The 20392-nt window shown below is 44.3% G+C and overlaps 1 protein-coding gene across 1 annotated transcript in view; it reads right to left on the bottom strand.

Annotated features, from left to right (window-relative positions):
- SORCS3 (sortilin related VPS10 domain containing receptor 3) overlaps nt 1-20392 on the bottom strand; it is a 337032-nt gene that overhangs the window by 153842 nt on the left and 162798 nt on the right. The window contains exon 3 of the mRNA XM_026069736.1: nt 12559-12658. Coding sequence (XP_025925521.1) covers nt 12559-12658 — 100 coding nt within the window. The remainder of the gene's footprint in view (nt 1-12558; nt 12659-20392) is intronic.

The following is a 20392-nucleotide window of genomic DNA, read 5'->3' on the forward strand; positions in this document are numbered from 1 at the left end:
CAGTCAGCTTCACCAGTGTTCACATCCAGATGTTAACAATCTATCTCAATTTACTTACCTGGCATCTATTCCCCATGTCCCTCACTGCCTTTAATGCATTTCTCTTCCTAACATCCCACCGCTGGAAGAAGCCCAGGGACTAGCAGAGCATTTATCCCATTTTCTCGATGGAAAGCTGAGGTGCCCAAGAATTAAGGGTWAAAATTACAAAACATCATGATATTGCAGTGCTCTGCACAGTAGCACTAAGCTCTAAGCTATCCACCATTGCAGCAAGCTCCACATCTTAACTGAGGTGTTAAAGATCCTAACATTAGGGAAGATTCAGGACCTAGGAACAGGATTCACAAAAAGCAGCTCACTGGATTTCACATTTCCCATAACATTTGCAAAACTACCTCCCAATGATACAGTCCTTGCAGGTTCATGGTAGAAGTCTTGTCTGTGATTATACACTGAGGAAGCGAGTGACTGCCCCATTGATTGGGAATCATAGCTGCTACGTCCTATTCTAACAGTGTTACTGACGCCTCAACAGCCTTGGGAAAGTCACATACCTTCTTTTCTGCATCTTCCCGTGCATATACATGAGCCAAGCCCTGGTCACAGCGGTGTCCTGAAGAACCAGGGTAAGGGGAGGGCGAGATGGAAGAGACAAAGGTTTTCTCTCCAGCTCAACCGTAACACTTTGATTTAGGTATCAATTGGCAAAAGTCACAAAATTGCCAACTGACTCCATCTTTCCACCTATTGCCAGGTCTTGAGCCCTGCACTCATCGTCTCCACTTCATTCCCGCTCCTGTCTCCGTGCACAGACTCTGTCAGGCTTGCTGCTTTCTTCCAATCATTTGTCAAGATCATATTGGCCAGCCATGCAGAAGGTGTTTTCCAAGGGAATCAAAAAATGTCAGATAAGCTTTTTCATTAGAGAAAGGACAACCAGATCGGCTGCAACAGAGCATTACAGGGCTGTGGGACCCACTGAGAACAGCAGCATGAATCTCTCCTCAGCGAGCACATGAGGACTGGCCAAAGTGCTGATTCCCCAGATTTATGAGAAAATTGCAGCCTGGGTTTACCCTGACTGTATCTGCGAACCACTTGGAAAATCCCTGTCATTACTCCCTGTGTCCACCAATGTCTGTATATAAAGAAACAGGGCATTTTAAGATGGAYAGGGTCAAGAGCAATGAACTCTGGCTAGTGCAAAAGGCACTCTCAGAGTTGCTGAAAGGTTTCTCTGAAATCTAGCCCAACTAAACTCCGTGGCAAAGAAAAAACAGCTCCTAACACAACCATGCAAGGGCTTCAAAGATCCACAGTGCTACCTGGGATAAAGTCGTTGCATACACACGCTAAGAGGCAGATGTGCATATCTGGGAAGCACAGGAAATATGGAAGGGGAGTAACACAGAGCGAAACCAGAGCTCTGGACACATCACTGAGTTAGCAATAGCCACAACAGTGCAGCTCTCGGACACTGTGGGTGAGAGTACAGTCACCAGCGTGCTGTGCGTGATTCAGTCACGACAGAAATGCTCCCCTGCTCCAGTGCACTTCAAGTCTATGCAGATGAAGCACAAAAACTGCCTCCACTCAAAGCAAGGCCCAGAGAGATTAAGCAACCTGCTGAAAGGCACACTGTCTACTGCAGAAATGGAGACAGTGTCCTGATCTTTCAACTGCCAGCATGTACCCTGCAGACTCTGCTAACCTAGTCATAAAAAAAWAAATAAATAAATAAATCACTCAATGAGTAATACTGCGTTCCTTTATTTTATTCTTCATTTTTGAAAAGAACCAAATAAAATTACACTTTGCCCAGGATTGCTGGGTTTGAGTGCTTGGCTTTTTTTTTTTTTTTTTCCTCCAAGAAAAACAACTGTGTCCTGGCAAATTAGTTCTAATCACTAAAGATCAAGGTCACAGCATTATTCAGTCTCTGCAAGGACCCACCAGCCCCTTTTCCAAGGGCTGCTCTCCACCCATTCTATTATTTTTAATAGCAGGACATGCTGACTCATTATTATTGATTGATTATCCTGCTGACTGCGAAGCACCATTCCCCTCCTTGTTAATTCAAAACTACCTCATTCTTCATACTTCATAAATTAATATATTATTGGAGCTGCAGCAGTAAAGGAGAAAGCCATGGTTCAGACAGAGGTAGAGAGGAGTGGGAAAAGGAAGGAAGTCTCATAAACCTGCCCTACGTCAGGACCTACAGCCGTGCCCACCCTGCTGGCAGGCTGGTGATGAACCCCAGGCAGCCCCTACGAGGAGATACATCCCGACAGGCCGTCTTTGCCGCTTTAACCAGGCAGGGCACTCTGACAGCTCATACAAGTCAGCTCTGGCCCACTTTGTAAAAGCAATGGCCATGCTAAGCGACAAAATTGCAGCTTTATTTTAGTGGATGTTATAACTTCTGATCTGTCCTTTAATGCTTGCTGACTAAATTGGAACAAACTACCTCTTTATTACATACCGACAGCTGACATCAGGGAAGCTCACATCTGAACGTGGATGTGACCTTTCCAGTTTTACCCCATCTCTTCTCTTTACGGCCTCGTACCAGCCCCAAGGCCCTGCAGGAGCCTGTCTCTCTAGAGCTACAGGGTGAAGTACACAGGCAGAGCAGTAGCAGAGATCCCTGCAATACAGAAGCGTGAGGACACGGAAAAGACAAGAATAATGCATAAAGTTCAGAGGAAAGAGCCCACCTCCATCACCTYGCAGTGACAACTGCAACTCTACACAGTGGGAGTAGGAGTTTCATTCAGATTTTACCATTAATTACATGAATACATTTCTTTAGCAGCAGTTGTAGAGATGGGTCCTATTGTAATTCCTCACTTAAGAAGAATGAAAGAGAAGAAAATAAAGAGGAAGAGAAAGGCATGGGGAAGATGGATGAAAACAGAGTTCTGTAGCAGTGTCCTTTAATGTCCTACAATTCAGAAGGCCTAAACTATGAGAGAAGGAATAGTTCAGAAACTTATGAAAAAATGCAAGTAAAAGCTATCGTAATGCATAAGCACAAGGAGATGAAATGCTTAGATGCATAAGGCTGCACATAGGCAACCCTAATTCTGGAATTTCATAATATAGGAATTTTTTTTTTCTTTGCGAACACTGAAACAATGTAGCATCTGTAAGCCAGGTATAAATAGAAACAGATACCTCTCTCTCCCTCCCTCCGCCCCCATTAAATAATGCCATATGCGAGCATTTCGTTAATTATCTGTTCTGCGCTTATTTTAGAAAAAGTTGACATGGGCAGTGGGTGAGGTTCCACAGGTTTTTTGCTTAATGCACCTGCTTTTTCAGAGAAATAACTGAAAAAGCTCCAAGAACCTCCAGTTTTCATGTTCATGCCTACTGAAGAACAGCCTTCCCTGGGATACAACGATCACATTGTCCCAGACTAAGAAAGGGAAAAATCTGTGTTGGGGATCTCATGTAAACTTGGATCCCAGTTCTGTGCTGTCATCTGCGCTGATGAATGGGTGCATCCAAGACAGCAGACACTACAGGACCTCTGTTTATTTCTCTGATTTATGTCAAGTCAGAAGTGGTAAAATCTAAATCTGCATAAGACCAGACCTTACTGGTTTCTTCCTTCTTGAAGTACAGGACCCTACAGGTCAGCTCAGGTCTCAGGGGGGCATCTGACACGCCAGATCCCAGTTTCAGGCTATGGCAGGGCAGAGTGCCCTCTCGCGGGGGCCCCTTGATTACAAGGATCCCCAAAGAGGCACAATCCCCAAACAATACAGTTCTGATCAAGTTGACAATAGCAAGTAGTTTGTGAGATCCCAGCGTAGGAGAAAGGTCACAACAGGGAAGTACAAGCCTGCAAGGAGGCACCCACATCAGGTTCACATCCAGCAGGTGAGGCGTGGGCAAGTCTGTAAGTGACCAGAAGGACATGAAATATCTGGAATTAAAGAGATTCCTAGATACTGCAGTGATGTGTACTGATAAATAAATAAATAAATAAATGAACAGTATTACCTTAATAAAAAAGTAGCTAAATCTAAATCTTACGCTATTGTTTGTTCATGCATTCCACCCAGAGGTTTCAAAGTGCTTTACAAAGAGCAATGAATTAAATCTGCAAAGCCCTATTTACCAGATGATGAAAGCATTCATTAAAAAAGAAAATAATAATTAAAGGTCTTTCTGAGTATGCTCACAATCTTTTTATGTTTTAAGAGTATTCTAATAATGCTACTATTTTGCCTCAGCATCTCAATGCCTTCCATTCACTGATGTTCAACCACTTTTAAAATACTAATGAATTAATTCTACCAGCATAGGGAAACTGTATTTCCTGTCCAGTAAGGGTCAGGAGAAGCGATAGAGAAAATGTGACTTTTCTGAATTGAAAAGGGACAGTAAAAACCCCTTCAAAAGKAGAAATTTCTCAAGTCTTCTACTTCAAGTATTACAACACATTCATATTTCAAGAGATTCCATTTCAGAGGGTTTCAGGTCATAATTCTGCAAACATGTACAAAAAAAATCTTTCTTTTTTTAGGTAAGAAGTTCAAGCTGAACTTAATCAGACAAGTAGAGAGAATCCCATGCATAAGGGCTCCCAAGACTGAACCCTGCAGATCAAACATCAAGTCACACATCRTCTGACTCTGCTATGGATGCTATGAGTGACCTTAAGGAAATCGTCTTTGCCTAATCAGAAAGTGAAGGAAAATGATACTTCTTCATTCCCATCTTTATTCCYTATGTAAATTGTCAGTTCTGAGACTAACAGTGACTGTCCCTGAAGTGTATTTACCAGATAGAATATACCGCAACGTTGACCAAACTGCAGTCACATTTGTACAACCTATTGGTATGAATGGAGAAATCTGAGCTCAGCTGATCCAGATGCTGTGTTTTAGAGCTACAGCCGCTCCTGCGCATCAGCAGGCAGGTTCTGCCCACCGAGGCTCTGGAGGGAGCGACATGTTTTTCAGAGTGCTGAGAAGCCCAGGAATGTCCTACGTAGCTCAGTAAGTCCAGAGAAGGGGTGCAAGAAGAAATGATTACCACTCAATTTGCAGTTCAGGTAATTTAGTCCCTGTTAATGGCAGCTGCAAAGCCAAGAGCTATTCAGTAAATGTATTTCTTTGGGCTGAAGGAAAAGATTAGGGATAAAAGACAGTTGAAGAAATAGTTCTATTACTCCTGCCCCATGGCTCTAGCTCAGCCCACCACCTTTGTGTTATAAATACGGTCTCTGGGATCACACCAGCAAGTGTCAGTTTGTAGCACATGCTGTTTATCACAATGTCAGTATAATAAGGAAGAAGGGTCCAAAGAAACCTTCCMTCTGCCAAATGGCTTTAGGATACTCCAGAGCTCAGTTCCTCACCGATAGCTCGGGCTGCAATCTCAGGGGAAAAAAACAAAAAACAAAAACAAACAGCAGATGACTAATGGGAGCTCTGGCAAAGGATGGCAGCTCAGTTCAGGCTGGGTTAGCAAGCATCAGGTGTGCGCTGGAACCTCTGCTTCATTAGCCCATCACACATCTGAGGAGCAGGGAGAAAATAAAATGCTGCAGAATTCCCACTGGGATCAAATGGAGTAAGGTATAAAGGCAGAAACAAAAGCAATTCAGACCACTGTTCCGCCCCGAGGCTCCACTCACAGCTCAGGAATTCCCTTTGGAGACACATATAACCAGCAGGGGTTTGCTCCCAACTTATTATTCTTTAAGTGTGCAAGAAGAAATAAAAAGCAGGTCAAAGGGACTTGCACTCAGTTAGGATCTCTAACTCCTGTAAGAGCACAGGTGTCGCTCTCAATGTGTTCGCTAGCTTCCAGTTAGGTAGATACATTCCTCCGCAATTCCAATATTACAGTCACAATTAACTTCTTCCTTCATTAACCTGAACTGCAACGCAGCATTGCTCTCTGCCAGTGCTTAAACAGTTGCCTCACTTTATCCCTAAGAAGCTATGTAGAAACAAACCTAATTAGACTCCGCTTTCAGAGCTTCCAACTTGCCAAATACGTCCAAGCATTTCTCGTTCCGATGGGCTGAGTCCAGAGGCATAAGTAGGTACGAGAGGTGGCGCGTGCCTTTGGGTTTTATGGCGTCAGCGATTCGGACTGCCCTTCTATTTTGACTCTGTGACATTTGGGAAACTAGTCTGCAAAACCATTCCCTCAAAGCTCTTTGACTGAGCACCACAACTTTGTTTCTGCCTTATGCTGTTTGCAGCTACTGTTCACATCCCTTAGCTAGAAGGTCTATTGGCAAATAAAATCTCTCATGCTTCAGTTCTGCTATAAGGGAAAAAAAAAATGGGGGGAAATCCTCATTTCAGCCCCTGTTGCTGGGTGATGTTTCTTTCTGTGCAGAGAGTCAGCATAATATCACCTACAATGACGATTGTAAAAGCACAGGAAAAAAGCTAAAGATGAATGCATCCCATTGAAATCCAAAGCAAATTCATGAAGGAAGGTTTTCTAAGACATCAGAACCATTATCACAGATCTTACATGCAATCAGGGCCTCACATTTATCCGCTTCCCATCTGAACAATACTGTATACAGGCAAGTGGCTTCTGGTTTGATTTTGTTGGTTAGAGTTGTCATTCTCTTCCTTTTTTTCCTCTTTTTTTCTTTTATTAAATGCTTTTTAACTCTGTCCTCTCAACCTCCACAGGAATCCCAAGAGAGGGATTTTTAGAGATAAAAGTTTCCTAGTGAAAACTGGGTTTTCAACTAAACAACAGCTTCACCAAGAATATTCACTCTTCACAGAGCATTTTGTGGAAAAAATAATACAAGAAATCTATGGTTCAACAGCAATTCCTTGGGATTCAAAACGGCTCCTTGGTGCCTGAAAGGAGCAGCACTTCAGTTACACGGCATTTCTGTTCTGCTCTACTTTCTGCACTCCTTGGAAAGACTCTACATATCTCTATCCTATTACCAACAAACGAGGAGAAAGCAAATGTTGATGAGACAGGTGATCTTACCCAAGAGACCAGCCCATGCCAAGGAACAGGGACTCAAAGCACTTCAGCTCCAAGGAGTGCTATTTTGAAGCATGGGCAGTTAGTCAAAGAATTTGAGGCTTGGTTATTTGCAGAAAATACCCACTTTTCTAACAAAAAGTTTTCAGCACCACCAATAAAAAAACAACAAAATTGGGATAGAGAGAAAATGAGAATTAAAGAAGTCGGGAGAAATGTTCATATTAAAATAGAAGAGACTGTTTTTTCCCCTAGCACTTTGGAAGAAATAAAAAATTGTAATTCCCACACCGCTGTAAAAATCTGTCTCTAGTAAAATACAACTAATGCCCCAAAAAACAGCATTAAAGGTCAGCAAAGAACTGAGATTCTCCCGCCCAGCAGAGAGCAAAAGCAGCCTTTYGTCATATCCCTAAAGACAGAATAGAGGCGTGTAATCGTGGGGTAGATAAGTCAAAGCTATGAATTTTTGAGTCCCAACTTTTCACAGCACTCAACCTTTAAATTGCCTTCATCTGCAAGGAAGGCGTGTTGCTAAACATACATGAATGTTTCCCCTCTCTGAAGTTCACTGCTGAATCATCAGGCTCATTGCAACCTGTAGGCTCACTGTCAACTGGGCCTAGGCAGATACTTTCTCACGTGGCCTCTCAGGCAAACAACCTGGTGGGAGGATGCACTGAAGGGAAAGACGGATCCTGGAATACTCTCTGCTGATTAGAGCCTCTTCATGAGGGTGGAAGCATCACAACAACAGGCACTTGGTCTCCCACTGTGACTCAAAACAGTAACTCTTAAGAAAGCCATAGCCCTCAGGAGTTCTGAGTAGTCCAATTGCTATGTCTAAGGATCACGTGGAATTTCACAGTACTAATGAGAACTCAATCCAGATTTTCCTGATCTAAATACCAGCCCCAACCATGGAAGTGAAAAAAGAAACAGCCCGACGACCTGCCAGCACAGCAGATAAAAGTCCAGCAGTTTCACTTCCCAGCAGCAGAGCCCATACGTACCCTGGCCAGTCACAAAGTGCCGTGAAACCATGAGTTTGTTAGTTCTTAGAAAAGGGGAACTAGCAGTATGACTGCTTCACAGGGAGACAAAGCAGCCCTGGCTCACGGAAGGAAACATCTGCTCTGGTGCAGCCATCCCTGATGGAGATGCACATTCACAAGGGGCTGCAGCGCACTCGACTATCCCCTTACAGCTGCTCTCCAGAGTGGTCCCATTTCACATGCCGGGGGCTCGCTCAGATCAGCAAGCCAGCCCTGATCATTAGCAATGATGCAAGACAGGCAAGAGGAAGCATAGCTGGGAAGAGGTGTTCTCAACCACTCCATTTGACGTCTGCCTGTCATTACATTGGCTTAATTACCACTGCAAAACCTCAAATTACACAACCAAAGGGGCATTTTTCAAATACCTTCTTGCGATTTCTAGGAATTGTCCTGCACAGACACTCCCCATCTCACCTCCGCAAGCAGCCAGCAGCAGGACGGGTTAGCAGCTGGGAGCAGGGGCTCTGAGACCCAGCCCTGCTGCCTCTGCTGGGCACCACGTGGGCATGCAGCTAAGCCATCTCAGCTCTCAGTCTTGGCTACGAGCCTCTATGCCTTGGCTAACTCTGGGAGCTGATATCAGCCAGTAGCAATTCGTAAAACCAAGGCACACTCACAGACTGCATCTGGCCTGCAAGTGCCAAACACCAACACAGCCAGGAGATGCCTAGGGAGAACTGAGGCCATCATGGATTCATCGTGATAACAGCAGGAACTGCGTTTCTTCATCTCTTCCCCTCTCTCTCCTGAGCTGCCTTTTTTCTCTTCAGGAACAGGACATGACCTCTCCACTGTGATTTTGCCCGCTGATAAACAGTAATGACCGGCTGGTTTCACAGAGGAGCAGCAGGCACAAAGGAGCGACCGGCTGCTTCCAGGCTGCTCCACGATGCCCAGCACTCGYCAATCTGCTGTGGCAGGGAGGACATTACAGGACAGGGCAGGAGACCTAACACTGACAGGGTTAACATTCAATGCTCTGCTGGGGCTCTCTGGCTAGGGATGGGAGACACACGCAGGAGCAGCTTAGAAGGAAGCCTAAAGAACACGAGATGAATAAAATTGACTAAGTATATAAACCAACTGCAACAAGAGTTTTTAGCTTAAAAGAGAAGGAAAGTCAACAATATGTGAAGCTAACGGGACTTGCTTTTGCTATCAATGTTATATAGCAGATGCTCAGATATGACCTTTGAGGGTGGCAATAGAAAACCCAAGTGAATGCAAGATTTTAAGGCCTAAAGGAGCCATTAAGTCATCAAGCCTGACCTCCATGTGCAGTACAGGCTCCAGAATTTCACCAAGTCATTCCTGCATTAAGCTCAAAAACTTAGGCTTGATATAGCTTCCAGAAAGGTATCCACTTTGTAAAAAAAACAACCACACACACTTTAAAAAAAAAAGGATGAGTGTTGGAGTGCCATAATTCAGGATTCTCTAATAAGCTCTCAGAGGGGCTTTATGCCCTCCCATGAGTGTAAGGTGTGCATCAGACATGGCTTTCTTGGGGGCAAGAGGGAAAAAACACAAAGAGATGGGTCACAGGCTCTCAGATCCTGAGTGGAAGCCATGTCTCACCCAGCTGCTCAGCCCCTCCATTTGGACCTCGGCCCCGTCTGATCCCCTGTACTGCAATAAGCAGAGATGTTGCTTTTGAGACCATCCCCCGATGACCTGGAACCACTGAGCACTGAAATACAGCAGAAGCCACCGAATAACTTGCCATATTCACACCAAAAATAAAATAAAAAATACAAATAAAAGAAATTGGAAACAAAAAGCTTTTATTTAGAAGAGGAAGAAAGAAAAAGAGCAGCTTTTAAATCCTCCTTCCTCATATTTTAATTGAGCCCAGGGTTATGCCACAATTCAAGTAAAAGATGTTTATGTAACCAGCATTTGGCTGAATGTATAATTCCTATTTAACAGCTGAAGAGAGGCATTTTGGGGCTTCAAAGACATCTGACAGGTAATTCCCACTATAGTTCTGCAGGGTAGCTGAGAGGTAATTATCCTTCTCACTAGTAAATCAATTAGGAATGAATGTATGGAAAGCTTTTCCCCTCCTCCAAGTAGCTGCTAATCCTCTAAGCACTAATGAGCAGAGAGCATTAGCAACAGTGTGCAAACCCATCAAAAATCGACAGGAGCTGTGAGGCATGCAGGGTCCAAACAGTACCTGCGAGCTGATGCCTAAGGAGAAAATATCTTGCCTGGCAAAGGTCTGCAYGTTTCGTTGTGCATGCACAGCCCTTGCGCACGTCTGTTGCTTTTGGTGTCTTCCTCCCACTGTTTATTGCCTAAAATAAAGATCTGTTTTTGGGGCTAGCAAGGGATCACTGCATTTTGTTCAACTGGCCAGCACTCATGCTGTTAGAGATGAAGGACAAGGGATCTATCTAGGTTTGCTCTACCAGGGTGCAACTGATTCACCTCCTGCTTTGTGATTCATTATTGGTGGTTGTCTGTGGGAGCTCAGCGAAAACATGATGCTTACTCTGCAGGCCACTGAAACACTATTCACCCAGAGAGACTGGGAGAAGATTACAACCTAAGTGCATTTTGTGTGGCGCACAGCTTTATGACTCTGTAAGGAGTAGGTGCACAAGTAAGCCTGATATTGAATTTGATAAACCCCAGATACTCCAATCCAGTGACACCTTCTCCAGGCACTTTTCAAACGCTGCCTGGATGCCTGGAATTGCTTCGCCTGTCAACAAAGCAGAGTCAGCTCTGGGTCAGGACAAACCAGCTATTTAACCATGCACAGTAACAGTGTGCATAAATTTAGCAGAGATAGAAAGAATGAAAACCAGTTTTTCCCACAGCAGGCAATACTGAAGCTTGGTTTCCTGTGGATTTTCCTTACAGCCCATCTCTACATTTCAAAAGACTTTTCAGAGGCAAGACAAAGAGGGAAGACAGGCAGGTCCAGAAATCATTTTCTTAAAAGATTATCACTTGAAACAAGGAAACAGCAGGTAAAGAGGGCTCTGCATGTCACTAAATGATGAGATATAAGTGTTATTAATAAAAAAAAAGAGAGAGAGAAAAGACTGCTAAATCTGTAAAGAYTGATAGCTTGAGAAACTGCTAGAAGATAAACATATATCCTAGTACTCTGATTAGTTAGGGAGAGTTTACGCCAGTGACGTAGTATTTGTAACTGAGCATATTGCCTCTGATTTGGGGTGGGCAGAGTTGCTTTGGAAACAGAATGAACAAGAATTAACTCTTCGGCTAGCTTCATGGATCCATCGTGTTGGATTTAGGAGGGGGGAACTGTTGGGCTTTTTTCTTTATTAAAGGCTGGAAGAGTTCATTATAAACATACTTCATTTCCATTTTGCTCAGAACAAAGTAGTCAAGGTAGTTTTCAAGCAATTCAGCTTCTGCATCAGAAAAAATAAAAGCTGACCCCTGCCCACTGTCCGCTCCCTCTCCTCCATACACTCAAACACACATATATGGTTGTCTATAGTAATCAGAGCTACAATTGCCTTAAGGTTGAATACACTGAAATAAACATCAATCTTGAAACCTCTGTGGACTGACCAGTGATGGAAAAAACAATAGTAATAATAATAACAGCATGAGTAGCAAAATACAACTTTGCAAACCTATCGAGGGAGGCAGGAGATGGGCAGTTTGGAAGTGATCCAGCAGAAGGGGCTGCACACCATCCAACCACACAACTCCCCTGACAGCAATTAGCTACACGCTGCAGCCCTCCCACGTTGATTTCTGTGGGTAGCTGAAAGCGCCGTTGTCCCGCCACCTCCCTTGAATCAGCGCAGCCACTAATTTTAAATCAAAAAGGCACTGAGTGGTAACTCCTGGGCTGCGCTGTGCGAGCCAGCCGCAGCCCTAATTGCATCACGTGGGAAGCGTGAGCAGGGGGTTGAAAGCTATGACCTCATATTCTCTCCTACACATTCAAATCAAGCCTTAGGTCTCCCACCCACTCTCCCAGGCATATTCTCCTTTCAGCCCCCTTACATGATGTAACCAATGAAAATGTCATTTACATCTTTACCTCCAACTCCTCTGTCAAGCTAGGAAAGCATAAAAGGGAAAAGTGTTGAATGCAGGAAGGAATGTCTTTTACTCAGTATTTCTAATAATAAAGTGGCAAAGAAGTCAAGGGAAGGTGTATTAGCCGAGGCAAGTATTAGCTAGAATCCCAGAAGCATTTGTGCGAGTTCAGCTTGTTTAAAGGTATAATAGTCAGAAGCAAATAAAAGCTATCCTTTTATTTCTCTAACAACAGACTAGACACATTCAGCAGGAGATTAAGGACTTCATCCTGATCAAAATAGGCAAAAATAGACAAAATAGACATAATTCTACCAAACTCGATGGAAATGCACTAGTGCAACTTGGAGCACAAATTTCAGCTCTCATGAATTGCCAATGGATTTTACTTTAGGGTCATAATTCCTCTCAATGAACACAACGTTGCAATTTTATTTCTATAGCTACCTGGTCACTGCCTCTCCCTTACCTTCCTCTTGTTAGTGGGACTGACATAAAGGTAGCTCAGCACAGTCTTCAGGCCCACTTTGTCATTTAGCTTTTCATAGGTAGTGCCATAGTCTGTCGACCTGGAGAAAAGAGGAGACAAAAAGAGTTTGTGTGGTTATCAGAACTCAGGGGAGGAAAATGACCATGCGAACCGATAAGAGTTACAGCGTGACCATTACACTACTGAACATTATTACCCTTGCAGCTACAGCTTTTGTGTATCATTCAGGGTGGCCAGCAGAAAAGAGAAGAAAACTGGAGTCCTTTGGGTAGGGTCTGTCCCTGTATTGATTGCTCCTACAGGGCATGGGTAACTACGGTGCCACTGTGAAGATCTCTGTGGACTTCAGGGGGTTCTGCTCTCATGCACTGGTGTCCAATTGTGGTTGATATCTATAAGGGAGGACTCTGATCTCAGCAGCACCCTCAGCACAGAAACTCTCTTTTCAAACAAATCCAACAAAGGAATCAAAATTAAACGCATCATCAACAACTTTATTTACGTAGGGTGATTTTTGACTTTGAGATAGGGATCCAAAAGCAGCTCAGATTTGTAACAGCTAGAGAAAAATGTATCTAAACTGGTATCTTGAGTCCTCAGTCCCCCCCATCCTACTTTGTGCCAGGAATTTAACTTATCTTGAGTTACAGAGACAGATTCAGGCCCCTACACTAGCAAATCCCACCCAGAGGAGCAGATGATCTGGGGGTGGCATTACCCATTCGTGACTGGAAAAAAGGGCTGCTTCGTCACAGAGGGTTTTCTGCGGCTTCCTCCTCCTCATTTGTGGGCATTGTCGAAACCCCACTTTGCCCTGCTTGTTTCTCTTCTCTGTTTTCATACTCTGCTCTTCCTAACAAACAAGATTTTTTTCCTATCAAAACAGATCAACAATTATCTAGTTCAGGATCCCACTGTGAACAGAGGTCAACACCAGCTGCTTTAGGAGTGGGTGTACCGAGCTGCATGCAGAGCCCACCCCCCACACCCAAACAGCAGGGAAGACCCGGCTCCTGACTCCACRCATGCTCTATCATATAGAGGAAATACGATCCTTACCAGGCAGATAGGGAAAGACCCTCACAAAGAGCCTCCCAGAACAAACTTAATATTTTATTAAAATGAGAATTTGTTCACGGCCCCTGACTTCCTCTCCTTAAGCATCCTTCTTACTAAACAGATTAAAGAACATTTAGAAATTCAACACTTTTCCTGGAAATGAGCTCCAGTAACTTTCTAATTTTCTAAGCTCAGCAAGCCTCCAGCATCAGCAGCCTTGTGGTTTTGCTTGAGACCAACCCTCTGCTGCTTGTCCACTTGACACGGAAATGGCCCATGTCATTCTTCTGGCATCGCAGTGAACAGCACCGCTGCGCCCAGCAGCTCTGGGCTCATGCAGAAACTGAGCAATGCCAGAGCCTGCACCCAGCCCGGGCCACCTCCTCGTTGCTTTGGTGCGGCTAGCACCACGCAGAAGCACGCTGAAAGGGCCACGCTGCAAAACCAGATGGCTGGTTTCAGACTTCCAAGCCAATCAGTAACAAAAATCCATGAGGTAAGAGGCTTTATTTTATTACTGATGAGGCTCTAACACATTTACTTTTGCATATCTTTCAAACACAATTCCTCATTGTTTTGCAAACTGGTTCTTTCCTGGAATGGGCTGAACTAACCTTCCTCTTATGAACACCCAATGAGGGGTGTTTCAAATCTCGCACAAACTCCTTGCTTTGGAGTTTAGCTCTTTAATACTAAATCTCTCTGTAGGTATCAATGCCATACAAATCACCTAGCAGCTTTCCCTTCCAGCAAACTTTGAAACTGAAGCAGCTCGATTAATAAAACTGAATAATTCAGGACAATTAATTCCACTGCACGAGGCCTCCAACACATACAAATTCAACAGGTCAGGAGTCCTCAAGTAACACTAAGCTCTAAGCAGTGGATAACAGATGGAGGGCAAACACTGAGGTGCTTCCTCAGGCCACCCCTTTCCAATGGTGCTGAAGTGCCAAAAAAGCCACATCCGTGACTATCCATGTATCGGCCACCAGCCAATGAGAGAGATCACTGGTTTCAATCAGCAGGCAAAGAGAATACAAATAACAGTTTAATATTCTCACAGAGCTACTTTGGTTTTGTTCTCCGAGTCATTTTCAGATCTCCCGAAATGCCTTGCACTTCTAAAGATGCAGGCTGGGTGCCCTAATGACTCTTTCTCATTAAACCATTATCACTCATTGCRTTTGCCCTTTCAAAGAATAGCTAGAAAAGAAGAAGGATCATTATTTCGTTAGCTTCTCTAAGGCTTTCTTTATTATGATGACAGACACCACTGGCTTCACAGAAACATCTCAAAGGATAGCACAATAATACACTGTATTTCCACAGCACTTTCCCATCCAGAGATCCTAAAGCTTTTGTCTGGTGTTAATCCATTCAAACTAGCAAAGTCCCAAGGGCCATACTGGAAAATATTATCTCCATTTTAGAAATGAAAAAGCCCTGAAAGCTTGCATAGGTAAAGGTCCATCTTTTTCAAAGGCAGGCATCTACAGTTAATCATTTCAACTTCTTTAATCATCCAGTGCATTGCCTGATACTCAAAGCTGCTAAACCCCGAACGCTACCCAATTCCCTAGTTTGAAAACAAATATTTATTGAGGCATCAATAAAGTTGGCTGCCTAATTTTAACAATCTAAGCCTGAACATTTTCACAGACATGACCCACACATGGAACAGAACAGTTCTGGCTCAGCTTTTAATCTTAGCTTGAACCCTTCAACATTACTAACTGTTCATCTTTACAGTCACAAATTCCTAACTGAGCTACCACATGTCCTTACAGTTGCTTGACACTACATGCTACCAGGATATGATATTTTTTCCCATTCCACTAGTTTAAATAGCATATACTTCAAAGCACACATTGAATGGGTCGAGGGAAAAAAATGTTATAGCTATACAAAATTGACAAAAGACTCAATGAAAGCAAAGAGCTCTTCCATACGTCACACCCTAAATGCCTGCTTTAACTTYGGTTGGGACCTTATGGCCACCTGATACAGCCTAGCTGGTTCCTCTGGGTTACTCCCTTAAGCCATCACTAAGAACTGAGCATCTTCAAGGGCCTCACTGCCCTCAGTCTCAGGTTGTGGCAGCATCACATCCCCATCACTGGCTGAACACATTCCAGCCTCTAAAGATCCTCAAATTAATTAGCTGATACTTGAAGATTGCTTTTAACTATATATAGAGAGATAATTTTTTTATATATACATACAGCGCATATACTCACACACACACATTTAACAGTGGTTTCACAAAACAAATTGTTGCAACTCAGTAAACCACTGGTATCACTGAAGCTGTTACAATGTGGGATAGATTCTGGCTATATATAAAGAAGCTGTAAAGCTCAGCCCATGCATTTTGTCCCATGTGTCCTTGCTCATTGATTTTACAGTGTTTCACTATCCCCTCTACCCTGCATTCCACCCTACCAGCCAAGCTGCTGGCAATACCCCAAAAAGGTTGCACAGTGCAAAGCACTAAAACTCGATGGGAAGTCCAGTCTTGAATGGACCTTTGTCTATTCCAATTCGGGTTTTTCAGTGTTTATAACCAGCAGACCTCCACAGCCATGAGGAGGAATCTCTCTGCTAGTTTCAGGAGGATAAGGCAAGACTGGATCCAGCATAACAACGTGCCATATTCGTATAACCAAAATAAGTAAATGAGGCTTTCCCTGAACATGCTGTGGCACTAAATTCTATGTATTCCCTTGGAAAAAGCAAGATTTATAAGGTAATTCATTTGTTAGGAGAATGAAAACTCTCTTATAACCATATTTTGGTAAAAATAGTTGGGAAAGACAGTCATCTGCTTGATTCCACTACCCTGACAGGCCATCATACATTGCAACCACTGCTGCAGTCTGTCAGAGCAGGGCTCAAGGGCCACACAGAGGGCAAGAAGCTTCTCTCTACCAAACCTAGTCATAACTTGATGTATTGAAACTAAGAAATCCACCTTATTCCTATAGTTCTGAGCTTAGGCTTCCTTGCAAATCCGCAGACAAGCAGACATGAGCCAGTAGACTCTTTGTGGTAAGATTTGCTCACCGCAGGGTTGTGAAACAAGTGTGGAGAGAGAGGAAAAAAAATTGGAAAGGACAACTGCCCCCCGGGAGAGCAATGGGAGGGCTGCCCTACACTCTGAGATGAGTTTACCTCCAAAAAGGACACAGCACTGTTGAAGGCCATCTGAGTATCTTTCAGAAGAAACTTTATTTCAGATGGTTTCTATCTCAGGGCTCTGCCAGGCAGAGCAAAGGGGGGTTTGTTTGCCTGGAGTCCCAGCTATTCACCTATGGAGATAGTCTGTAAAATATGTCTCAGCCTCTCGGGAGCAAAAGAGCTGTAAATACTGGGACTGGTTGGCTGGGAGGTACAGTCAAACCCCTGGAGTGTACATGTGCCACCAAAACCCCCTGTCCTCTGTGTCTRTTACTCTTCCTGACTGTGCATGGGGAAGGAGCAAGTACGGTTTTGATTTTAGATTCTCAACCTTTTTCCTAAGATGTTAAAGCTTATGCATTCATCTCCAGATCAGTCCCCTACACACACATGCCCAGCCCCACATTGAGAACTGCGCGGGAGCACAGCTCCGCTTAAATTAGCACGAGAATATCCCGGTCCTCCAAGCACTTCAGAGAGCAATAAGAACACACACAGCCCAGACTAACATTTTYCTCTCTTCTCCTGTGCCTGCAAATTGTCTGCTTGCAGTGTACCTGTCTCTCTATAACCCCCAAACAACTTGTTTTTACCCACTGGTCATTTTTCTCCCAGTTTGACAGAGAAACAAAAATCCCAGAGGAACAAAGTTTCTGCAAGTTTCATAAAAACCAGCAGCCAGTGAAAGGAGAGCAAACTTCTTAGTGCTTCACACTCAGAGAAAAGCTGCAGCATGAAACCAGATCTCATGAGACACAAAAGCAGGCACATCTCTGAGCATAGCCAGCTGCAGGAAAACATTCAAACACAGCTCTCCTATCAATACACTACAAAGAACCCGACTGCACAACACAAGAAGTCAGGCTCCCTAACTTCCACTGCTCGTGCATCAGTTTGTTTCTCCGTCTCTCCTTCCCCTTCTGTCCCCCTCAATTTTCCCTCCCTGAGGTACAGGCGTTTCTGAACCTACAACACTCTGAGAAGAGATTCCTCCAAAGCCCRAGTTCAGCTTGCCTATGCTCAAGTGTAAGTCCCTGTGGACAACTACCTTAGTGATAGTAAGTGACCCAGGACACAAACAAAAGCCAGCTCAGCACTAACCCCACTGCACTGCTTTGCACCACTAAATGGCTTCTTACGGGAGCACAGAGTAGGTGCCAGAACCAGACACCAGGCTGAGTACACAGTTACTGCCCCAGAGCATGGGAAGCTCATGCCACTTAGAGGCAAGGCAGAGGGCTGCTCCTCACCGAAAGGATATCAGTCGTTTAGTAGCAGGTGTGGAGAAGCTTTTGCCTGGAAGCTACACACCCCTGTTAGCAAGGCTTGTGTGCCGTCAGGCAACAGCGTGCTGGAGGCAGCCCCATGGCTTCCAGCTAGCCAAGAGCATTGGCAGAGTCAGCCTCTCCCAGCGTATCAGGCCATCCCACGCCAAAAGAGCCTGAATGATCACAGAAAGCAGCAGTGGGACTATAGGCTGTTTAGGTGGTCTGCTCCACCAAAAGTCATCCTGGGCCAAAATCCAGGCCCACGYGCTTTCAGCGGAGCAATGGAGAACCCTTGCGCTATTCCTGCACTGAAGAGGACAGGGKTGCCGGTCAGGTAGTAGCTCCTGTGGACAAACACTCCTGCTTGAGGCCAGTAGCGCTTCTATGCTCTGGCTCTCTAAAGTCTTCAGGCTCCAGGTAGATTACTCCCTTTCTTCCTTGATCAATATTTTGGACTCTTTCCTGGCTTTTGTCATAGTCAGCTAGGGCTGTTATGTGGTTGAACACTCTCCACTCCCAAAGGCTTTTTTCATATTTAGATACAACAGAGATAAGCAACCTTCACTCTCCTAGGGCTGTTTAGGAGCTCAAAGTCAGTATTTGCCTTGGGCAGCAAAATGCCTGGAAAAGAAACACAGAGTTGGCCCTGCCACTAGGCCAGCCCCAGCTGCAGCCCTGGAAAGGCACGCTGACCACTGCCACCACTGAGGGAGGGAACAGGGGCAAGTCTAGCAACGCCTGCCAGAAGCAGCGGTCACAGTGCTACCACCTCTGCAAGCCCAGCTCCCCAGGGTCTCCCGCCTTGCCTCTCCAGCGCTTTATTCCAGCCTGCTTGGCAACCAGGGAGCCTAGGTCCAGCCTCCAGCCTAGGGCAGCAGAGCTCCATGTCCCTTACCCTGCAGTAGTGCCTGCAGTGAGATCTGCTCTTCCCAGTGCAGGTCCAGCTGGCTGATGCAGTCACACACACACTGGGACATGCTTTTGTTTTGTTTTTTAAGTCAGAACAATGGCTGTACTGGGTCAGCCCAAAGGACCATCTAACCTCGCAGCCAGGAGGCCATGGGCACTGTTATTTATACCACCAAAAATGGCTGTGACTGAGCTAACAAACAGGATCCAGCCCTTAGTCCTTCCCTCTCTGGAGCTGACAGAAGTCTGGACAGTTTCCAAACAAGGTTTCCACAGAAGTCCTGTGGGGCAGATCCAGCTGACCTAACCAGGAAATCCACGTATCTGTATTCTGTGACTATCAAACATCGCTGCCTTACCCTTAGACATTATATAGCATTATAACATTAACTGTGCTGAGCGCTTGTTTTCACCCAGTCATGATTCAGAGTGACTGGGGTAAGCATAAAGCCAGAAATATTTTGTAACCACTAACAGAAACAACTCCCTCCCGCCAAAGAAAACCATGGACGCTAATGAAAGTCTGGGGAAAAGACTAAGAACAGGGCAGCATATGGTACCATTTCCTTGTGTAGTTCCCAGGCTCCAGCAATGTGTCATCACGGACTTCCTAAATTGAAGATGATGCCTTTGTGTGCAATAGCCATCAGTGGGTTTTTCCTTCCATAAATTTGCCTAACCCACAGGGAAACTTTTGGCAACTTAATCATCATATGGTAATAAACACCAAAATCTACCTATGTGTTGTATGAAGAGATGATTCCCTTTGTTTTAACTTGGTAGTTTAATTCAGAGCCCACTGTTACCACTTAATGAGAATGAAATCATTCAGCCCCTTGCTGCCATTTGTGATTTTATTGATTGTTGCCATATTCCCCACAGGTATTTTTTCTGTCTGAACAGTCCTCATTTATTTAGTCACTCCTTTTACAACCTCTTCATATCTCCAGTCATCCTGTGACTACTCTTTCTAGTCCAATTATAGCTTTTGTTGTGGATGCCTGGGAGCTAAAACCTTAACAGGAAGATTTTTTTTTTCCCCAGACATACTATCTAAGTACATCTCAACACAAATCCTGAGTATTTTAAAAAACCTAAGTAAACCCACTTTTCCCTATCATATACAAGGTTTCACAACCTCAGTACTTCTAGCATCATAACCCATCAGTTCTGTGGGACTTTCAGCTCCAAAGTTTCAAAAGTATCTTAAACTGGCGGTCCCACGGGGAAAAAAAAGTTCAGGTAGATCATAGTTTTGGTGATTTCTCTTGGAAAATTTTTTTAATCCTTTTAATTGTATACCATCTTAACTGGAGAATTCCCACCCCAATTTCTATTAGGATACCAACATCCTTCCCTCTCCCCCTCTTTTTTTTTTTTTTTTTTGATTAATACTA

The sequence above is a fragment of the Apteryx rowi genome, unplaced genomic scaffold, assembly GCF_003343035.1.
Source record: "Apteryx rowi isolate R43461 unplaced genomic scaffold, aptRow1 scaffold_3, whole genome shotgun sequence".
NCBI classification, from domain to species: Eukaryota; Metazoa; Chordata; class Aves; order Apterygiformes; family Apterygidae; genus Apteryx; species Apteryx rowi.